The sequence below is a fragment of the Sander vitreus genome, chromosome 3 (genome assembly GCF_031162955.1).
Source record: "Sander vitreus isolate 19-12246 chromosome 3, sanVit1, whole genome shotgun sequence".
Lineage (NCBI taxonomy): Eukaryota > Metazoa > Chordata > Actinopteri > Perciformes > Percidae > Sander > Sander vitreus.
The window spans coordinates 37,103,009-37,113,008 of NC_135857.1; the positions used below are offsets into that span (position 1 = coordinate 37,103,009).

The 10,000-nt window shown below is 46.1% G+C and overlaps 1 protein-coding gene across 1 annotated transcript in view; it reads right to left on the reverse strand.

The window, feature by feature from the left end:
* Nucleotides 1–10,000, reverse strand: part of abcf3 (ATP-binding cassette, sub-family F (GCN20), member 3) — a 23,130-nt gene that overhangs the window by 913 nt on the left and 12,217 nt on the right. Inside the window, exons 12-19 of the mRNA XM_078247282.1 lie at nucleotides 7,069–7,124; nucleotides 6,765–6,965; nucleotides 6,004–6,080; nucleotides 5,705–5,749; nucleotides 4,108–4,240; nucleotides 3,201–3,289; nucleotides 2,219–2,310; nucleotides 126–258 (exon numbers count right to left, since the gene is read on the reverse strand). Of these exons, the coding sequence (XP_078103408.1) occupies nucleotides 126–258; nucleotides 2,219–2,310; nucleotides 3,201–3,289; nucleotides 4,108–4,240; nucleotides 5,705–5,749; nucleotides 6,004–6,080; nucleotides 6,765–6,965; nucleotides 7,069–7,124 (826 nt within the window). The remainder of the gene's footprint in view (nucleotides 1–125; nucleotides 259–2,218; nucleotides 2,311–3,200; nucleotides 3,290–4,107; nucleotides 4,241–5,704; nucleotides 5,750–6,003; nucleotides 6,081–6,764; nucleotides 6,966–7,068; nucleotides 7,125–10,000) is intronic.

Genomic DNA, 10,000 nt, shown 5'->3' on the forward strand with positions numbered 1-10,000 from the left:
AAGCTAAACACGTCCGACTACAATCGAAGCTAACTGACTGGTCCAACATGTGACTGGATGTTGTTTATATATATATATAAAAGATGATGTTACATGATATTATGGGATGTATTAGAGGAGTGTACCAAGGCATGGTCATCTGGGCGAAGGCCACCCGGCTCTTCTGACCTCCAGACAGACTGGCTACCGGCCGCGTGGCCAACTCCCCCGTTATACCGTAACCCCCCAGCTGGTGGCGGTACTCCTCCTCCGTCCTGCCTACACACACACACAGACAGAGACACACACACACACACAGACACACACACACACAGAGACACACACACAGACACACACACACACACACACACACAGACAGACACACACAGACAGCACACAGACACAGACACACACACACACACACACACACACAGAGACACACACACACACACAGACACACACACACACAGAGACACACACACAGACACACACACACACACACACACACACACACAGACAGAGACAAAAAGCAGCCAATCAGAACGTGTGAAGGGCTGAGTCACAGATCACTCTCTACCTGTAAACCCCTTCCCTCTCTCAGAAATAGGTAGGGTTGGTACTGAAACCCAGTTCCACTATGGATCCCGCTAAGGTGCGGACCGGATTACAACGCAAATTTCGGTTCCTCATTTTGGTTCAGACTGAAATATTTTCCCTGTGTCGCTCTGAAACGGACGTAAAAATATCCCCCTCTCTCTGCAGCCTGCCGTTAGCTAGCTCCTCTCTCTGCAGCCTGCCGTTAGCTAGCTCCTCTCTCTGTAGTCTGCCGTTAGCTAGCTGCTCTCTCTGTAGTCTGCCGTTAGCTAGCTGCTCTCTCTGTAGTCTGCCGTTAGCTAGCTGCCCTCTCTGTAGTCTGCCGTTAGCTAGCTGCCCTCTCTGTAGTCTGCCGTTAGCTAGCTGCTCTCTCTGTAGTCTGCCGTTAGCTAGCTACCCTCTGTTAGCTAGCTACTCTCTCTGTAGTCTGCCGTTAGCTAGCTGCCCTCTCTGTAGTCTGCCGTTAGCTAGCTGCTCTCTCTGTAGTCTGCCGTTAGCTAGCTGCCCTCTCTGTAGTCTGCCGTTAGCTAGCTACACTCTCTGTAGTCTGCCGTTAGCTAGCTACTCTCTCTGTAGTCTGCCGTTAGCTAGCTACCCTCTCCGTTAGCTAGCTACCCTCTCTGTAGTCTGCCGTTAGCTAGCTGCCCTCTCTGTTAGCTAGCTACCCTCTCTGTAGTCTGCCGTTAGCTAGCTGCCCTCTCTGTAGTCTGCCGTTAGCTAGCTGCCCTCTCTGTAGTCTGCCGTTAGCTAGCTGCCCTCTCTGTAGTCTGCCGTTAGCTAGCTGCACTCTCTGTAGTCTGCCGTTAGCTAGCTGCCCTCTCTGTTAGCTAGCTGCTCTCTCTGTAGTCTGCTGTTAGCTAGCTCCTCTCTCTGTAGTCTGCCGTTAGCTAGCTGCTCTCTCTGTAGCCTGCCGTTAGCTAGCTGCCCTCTCTGTAGTCTGCCGTTAGCTAGCTGCTCTCTCTGTAGTCTGCTGTTAGCTAGCTAGCCCTTTCTATCTCCTCCCTGTGTGTGTTTGTATGTAACTGTGCGTGTGTGTGTGTGTGTGTGTGTGTGTGTGTGTGTATAACTGTGTGTGTGTGTGTGTGTGTGTGTGTGTGTAACTGTGTGTGTGTGTGTGTGTGTGTGTGTGTAACTGTGTGTGTGTGTGTGTGTAACTGTGTGTGTGTGTGTCCAGGCCTCTGGGACTCCATCTGAGAGTGTCTCCTGTGCAGGACATCCCATAAGTCAGGAGAGGTGTCTAATATGGTCATTGTTCTGCAGAAGAACTGCTGAAGTGTGACATTTATTTAGTTATTACTTGTTAATAGTGTAACTGTTATTTGTTAAGTTATTGTAGTTGTGTGTTAGGTGACTTCGGTTTACTTATTATATATTGAAGTACTTTAAAACGTTCATATATTGTTACATTTAAATCATTTCCTCCATAAAAGAGCCTTTCTTTGAGGTCCTTTAAGAAGGGGTTAGGAACCGTAAACATCCAACAGTAGCCAACCCTAGAAGTAGTCCCACAGTACTCAGACTCTTCCTCTGAAAATAATTTGAGGAGGAGCAGTGAGTGAGTGAATGAGGGGAACGGTTTGGAGCCCAGCCAATGATGAGGTCATGCTTATTGTTGTTGTTGTTGCCGTGTGGTTGCCGTGGTTACCGGGGAAGCGGTTGAGCAGCAGCTCCACTGAGCAGACGTTGAGGTCCAGCTGGTCCACGTGATGCTGACTGAAGTACCCGATCTTCAGGTTCCTGGAGGAACACACACACCCCTAGTTAAATACACACTAACTAACACACACACACACACACACACACACACCCCCTAGTTAAATACACACTAACACACACTAACACACACACACACACACCCCTAGTTAAATACACACTAACACACACACACACACACACCCCTAGTTAAATACACACACACACACACACACACACACACACACACCCCCCTAGTTAAATACACACTAACACACACACACACACACACTAACACACACACACACCTAGTTAAATACACACTAACACACACGCCCCTAGTTAAATACACACTAACACACACACACACACACACCACCTAGTTAAATACACACTAACACACACACACACACACACACACCCCTAGTTAAATACACACTAACACACACACACACACCCCTAGTTAAATACACACTAACACACACACACACATAGTTAAATACACACTAACACACACACACCCCTAGTTAAATACACACTAACACACACACACCCCACTAGCTACATACACTACACACACACACACACACACCCTAGTTAAATACACTAACTAACACACACACACACACACACACACACAACCCTAGTTAAATACACACTAACACACACACACACACACAGCCCTAGTTAAATACACATCACACACACATACCTAGTTAAATACACACTAACACACACACACACACACACACACACACACACACACACACACACACACACACACACACACACACACACACACACACACACACACACCTAGTTAAATACACACTAACACACACACACACACACACACACACACACACGTGCAGTTTGACATTCAGTAAACAGTCTGAGGTGAGTGCTGTGCTCTGATTGGTCCGTTGGCGTCTCACCTGTGAGACTGTCTGACTCCGTTGACCGGCGTCAACTCGCCCATCAGCAGTTTGAGGACTGTCGTTTTCCCAGCGCCGTTTTCTCCCACCTGACAGTAAACACAACACGTTAACTCATCACAACTCCCTCCTGACTCTGGATCAGTCATCGTTCACTCATATGGACACATCCAGAAGTAGTCAGATTACTCCCACATTACTGCAGTAAAAGTACTAATACCACACTGTAATAATACTCTGTGTCTGTGTGTCTGTCTGTGTGTGTGTGTGTGTGTGTGTGTGTGTGTCTGTGTGTGTCTGTGCGTGTGTGTGTGCGTGTGTCTGTGCGTGTGTCTGTGTGTGTGTCTGTGTGTGTCTGTCTGTGTCTGTGTGTGTGTGTGTGTGTGTCTATGTGTGTGTGTCTGTGTGTGTGTCTGTGTGTGCGGGTGTCATGTGTGTGTCTGTGCGTGTGCGTGTGTCTGTGTGTGTGTCTGTGTGCGTATGTCTGTGTGTGTCTGTGTGCGTGTCTGTGTGCGTGTCTGTGTGTGCGTGTGTCTATGTGTGTGTGTGTGTGTCTGTCTGTGTCTGTGTGCGTGTGTCTGTGTGTGTCGTGTGTCTGTGTGTGTGCAGTGTCTGTGTGTGTGTGTCTATGTGTGTGCCTGTGTGTGTGCGTGTGTCCATGTGTGTCTGATGTGTGTGTGCATGTGTCTGTGTGCGTGTGTGTGTCTGTGTGTATGTGTCTGTGTGTGTGTGTGTGTGTGCGTGTGTCTGTGTGTGTGTCTATGTGTGTGTATGTGTGTGTGCGTGTGTCTGTGTGTGTGTGTGTGTGTGTGTGTGTGTGTGTGTGTGTGTGTGTGTGTGTGTGTGTGTGTGTGTGTGTGTGTGTGTGTGTGTGTGTGTGTGTGTGTGTGTGTGTGTGTGTACGTACGATGCAGATGCGAGACTCGAGGTCAGCAGACAGTGAGAGTCCCGAGAAGAGACGGCGATCTGCTGAGTAGTAGAACTCTACTTCATCTAACTGGAGGATGGGAGGAGACAACTTCTCAAAGTTATCAGGGAACCTGGAGAGAGACAGACAGGCAGTCAGACAGACAGTCAGACAGACATTTCAGAAAACAACACGACATGACACAAAAGTGTGTGTCTGTATCTGTGTGTGTGTGTGTGTATGTGTGTGTGTTTGGTTCTTCAGGGCCACCGTACCAGATCAACCATCGGAACTAGAAGTTAGTCTGAGTAACGGTAGTAATGACAGAAGTTAGACTGAGTAACGGTAGTAATGACAGAAGTTAGACTGAGTAACGGTAGTAATGACAGAAGTTAGACTGAGTAACGGTAGTACTGACAGAAGTTAGTCTGAGTAACGGTAGTACTGACAGAAGTTAGACTGAGTAACGGTAGTACTGACAGAAGTTAGACTGAGTAACGGTAGTAATGACAGAAGTTAGACTGAGTAACGGTAGTACTGACAGAAGTTAGACTGAGTAACGGTAGTACTGACAGGAGTTAGACTGAGTAACGGTAGTAATGACAGGAGTAACGGTAGTACTGACAGAAGTTAGTCCGAGTAACGGTAGTACTGACAGAAGTTAGACTGAGTAACGGTAGTACTGACAGAAGTTAGACTGAGTAACGGTAGTACTGACAGAAGTTAGTCTGAGTAACGGTAGTAATGACAGAAGTTAGTCTGAGTAACATTAGTAATGACAGAAGTTAGTCTGAGTAACGGTAGTAATGACAGAAGTTAGTCTGAGTAACATTAGTACTGACAGAAGTTAGACTGAGTAACGGTAGTAATAACAGAAGTTAGACTGAGTAACGGTAGTAATGACAGAAGTTAGACTGAGTAACGGTAGTAATGACAGAAGTTAGACTGAGTAACGGTAGTACTGACAGAAGTTAGACTGAGTAACGGTAGTACTGACAGAAGTTAGACTGAGTAACGGTAGTAATGACAGGAGTAACGGTAGTACTGACAGAAGTTAGTCCGAGTAACATTAGTACTGACAGAAGTTAGACTGAGTAACATTAGTAATGACAGGAGTAACGGTAGTAATAACAGAAGTTAATCTGAGTAACATTAGTAATAACAGAAGTTAGTCTGAGTAACGGTAGTAATAACAGAAGTTAGTCTGAGTAACATTAGTAATAACAGAAGTTAGTCTGAGTAACGGTAGTAATAACAGAAGTTAGACTGAGTAACGGTAGTAATGACAGAAGTTAGTCTGAGTAACATTAGTAATGACAGAAGTTAGTCTGAGTAACGGTAGTAATAACAGAAGTTAGTCTGAGTAACGTTAGTAATAACAGAAGTTAGTCTGAGTAACGTTAGTAATGACAGAAGTTAGTCTGAGTAACGTAGTAATGACAAGTTAGTCTGAGTAACGGTAGTAATGACAGGAGTTAGACTGAGTAACGGTAGTAATAACAGAAGTTAGACTGAGTAACGGTAGTACTGAGTAACGGTAGTACTGACAGAAGTTAGTCTGAGTAACATTAGTAATGACAGAAGTTAGTCTTCTTACTTTAAAGTGACTTCAGTTTCTTTCTCCAGAGGCTTCAGTTCAGGTCTGAGGGAGGAAAACACACTCAGTACCAATACACACACAAACACAGTACTAGTACACAGTCAGACTTTCCCTCGATTTGTGCAAGACTTAAGTGCACATATTTTGGGCGGGGAGGGTTTAGGGTTCCCTCCTGTGTAATCTACAGTACCGTGTAGTACTGTAGATTACACAGTAGTATCCTACAGTACTCCACAGTAGTACCCTACAGTACTCCACAGTAGTACCCTACAGTACTCCACAGTAGAAGTACTCACAGCCTCTCCAGCAGTTTGAGTTTGCTCTGCACCTGAGCAGCTCTGTTAGCGTTGTACCGAAATCTGTCGATGAACACCTGCAACACAAACACACAGCAGAGTCACTGACGCAATGCATTCTGGGAAAACAGCCTGACAACGCAAACACACATATGTTGTCTGTACTGCAGTAGTAGTACCTGTATATGTTGTCTGTACTGCAGTAGTAGTACCTGTATGTTTTCTGTACTGCAGTAGTAGTACCCGTATATGTTTTCTGTACTGCAGTAGTAGTACCTGTATGTTTTCTGTACTGCAGTAGTAGTACCGTATGTTTTCTGTACTGCAGTAGTAGTACCCGTATATGTTTTCTGTACTGCAGTAGTAGTACCTGCATATGTTGTCTGTACTGCAGTAGTACCTGTATATGTTATCTGTACTGCAGTAGTACCTGTATATGTTGTCTGTACTGCAGTAGTAGTACCTGTATGTTTTCTGTACTGCAGTAGTAGTACCCGTATATGTTTTCTGTACTGCAGTAGTAGTACCTGTACATGTTGTCTGTACTGCAGCAGTAGTAGTAGTACCTGTATATGTTGTCTGTACTGCAGCAGTAGTAGTAGTACCTGTATATGTTGTCTGTACTGCAGCAGCAGTAGTAGTACCTGTATATGTTGTCTGTACTGCAGCAGCAGTAGTAGTACCTGTATATGTTGCCTGTACTGCAGCAGCAGTAGTAGTACCTGTATATGTTGTCTGTACTGCAGCAGCAGTAGTAGTACCTGTATATGTTGTCTGTACTGCAGCTGGGCCTCATACTCTCTCTGCTGGTTCTTCAGTCTGTCTTCTTTGGTTTTAATAAAGTTTTCGTAGTCGCCGCGGTAACTGTCCAGCCTCTGGGAGTGCAGGTGCACGATGTCCGTTACCACGGCGTTCAGGAAGTTCCTGTCGTGGGACACGACCAAGATGGTGGACTGCCACGTCTGGGGAGGGAGGGGGGGCAGTTATTACGAGCTAGCTCCGGGCTAACCGCGGCCATTGTTTTCAATGATGAATGCTAACGCTAAAGTGAGTCAGAGGTCAGACCTGCAGGTAGGTCTCCAACCACAGAATGGCTCGGACGTCCAGCATGTTGGTCGGCTCTGAAAAACACGCACAAACATCACACAACACGCACAACATCACACAACATCACACAACACGCACAAACATCACACAACATCGCACAACACAACACGCACAACATCACACAACACGCACACACACATCACACAACATACACAACACGCACAACATCACACAACACGCACAAACATCAACATCACACAACACGCACAAACATCAACATCACACAACACGCACAAACATCAACATCACACAACACGCACAAACATCAACATCACACAACACGCACAAACATCACACAACACGCACAAACATCACACAACACGCACAACATCACACAACATCACACAACACGCACAAACATCACACAACACAACATCACACAACACAACACGCACAACATCACACAACACAACACGCACAACATCACACAACATCACACAACACGCACAAACATCACACAACACGCACAACATCACACAACACGCACAACATCACAACATACGCACAAACATCACACAACACGCACATCACACAACACAACACGCACAAACATCACACAACACGCACAACATCACACAACACAACACACACAACATCACACAACCACACAACATCACACAACACGCACAAACATCACACAACACGCACAAACATCACTGCAACACGCACAACATCTGCTACGCACAACATCACACAACACAACACGCACAAACATCACACAACATCACACAACACGCACAAACATCACACAACATCACACAACACGCACAACATCACACAACACGCACAAACATCACACAACATCACACAACACGCACAAACATCACACAACACGCACAAACATCACAACACGACAAACATCACACAACACGCACAAACATCACACAACACGCATTACAACATCACACAACACCACAACATCACACAACACGCACAACATCACTACAACACACGACAACATCACACAACACGCACAACATCACACAACATCACGCAACATCACACAACACGCACACATCAATCACACAACACGCACAACATCACACAACACGCAAACATCACACAACACGCACAACATCACACAACACAACACACACAACATCACACAACCACACAACACGCACAACATCTGTTCCTTCCAGATTGTGATCACATGAACTCAGCTGATAGACTGGTGTAGTAGGTGTAGTAGTAGGTGCAGCAGCAGTAGGTGCGAGTAGTGAGTAGCAGTGTAGTAGTAGGTGCAGGGTGTAGCAGTAGGTGTAGCAGCAGCAGTTGTAGCAGTAGCAGGTGCAGTAGCAGTAGCAGCAGCAGCAGCGTAGCAGCAGCAGTAGTAGTAGGTGTAGCAGCAGTAGGTGCAGCAGGCGTAGTAGCAGTGCAGCAGGGTGCAGCAGTAGCAGGTGTAGTAGCTGCAGTAGTAGCAGGTGCAGCAGCAGTAGCAGCAGCAGGTGCAGCAGGGTGCAGCAGCAGGGTGTAGCAGCAGCAGTGCGTAGCAGGTAGCAGCTGTAGCAGTAGCTGTAGCAGGTGCAGTAGCTGTAGTAGCAGGTGCAGTGGCAGTAGCTAGCAGTAGCAGTGTAGCAGGTGCAGCAGCAGCAGCAGTAGGTGCAGTAGCAGTAGCAGGTGCAGTAGCAGTAGTAGCAGCAGGTGCAGCTAGTCTAGCAGTAGGTGCAGCAGCAGGGTAGTAGCAGTAGCTGTAGTAGTAGGGTGCAGCAGTAGCAGTAGTAGTAGTTGTAGCAGGGTAGCAGTAGTAGGTGCAGTAGTAGTAGCAGTAGTAGCAGCAGTAGTAGTAGTGCAGTAGCAGTTGTAGCAGCAGTAGCTGTAGTAGTAGGTGTAGTAGTAGTAGGTGTAGTAGTAGTAGGTGTAGTAGTAGTAGGTGTAGTAGTAGTAGGTGTAGTAGTAGGTGTAGTAGTATGTGTAGTAGTAGATCAGACGAGTTAACCCTCATGTTGTCCTCTGCCCACCATGAAACTTATTTCTGGGTTTTTTTAAGCTTTTTCCGTCATTTTTCGTTCGATGTTTTATTATCAGTTCTTTTCTTCAAATGCTGTAACACTGACTAAAACACAAAATGGGTCAGATTAGACCTGAGGACACCAGGAGGGTTAACAATGACATCAGTATATGCATTATGTTGTACCAGCTGTGTACTACTACCCCTGTATGGATGAACTGTACCAGCTGTGTACTACTACCCCTGTATGGATGTGATATGATGTATAACAGCTGTGTACTACTATCCCCTGTATGGATGTGATACGATGTACACAGCTGTGTACTACTATCCCCTGTATGGATGTGATATGATGTACACAGCTGTGTACTACTATCCCTGTATGGATGTGATATGATGTATAACAGCTGTGTACTACTATCCCCTGTATGGATGATACGATGTACACAGCTGTGTACTACTACCCCTGTATGGATGTGATATGATGTACACAGCTGTGTACTACTATCCCCTGTATGGATGAACTGTACCAGCTGTGTACTACTACCCCTGTATGGATGAACTGTACCAGCTGTGTACTACTACCCTGTATGGATGAACTGTACCAGCTGTGTACTACTACCCCTGTATGGATGAACTGTACCAGCTGTGTACTACTACCCTGTATGGATGAACTGTACCAGCTGTGTACTACTACCCCTGTATGGATGAACTGTACCAGCTGTGTACTACTACCCCTGTATGGATGAACTGTACCAGCTGTGTACTACTACCCCTGTATGGATGAACTGTACCAGCTGTGTACTACTACCCCTGTATGGATGAATTGTACCAGCTGTGTACTACTACCCCTGTATGGATGAATTGTACCAGCTGTGTACTACTACCCTGTATGGATGAACTGTACCAGCTGTGTACTACTACCCCTGTATGGATGAA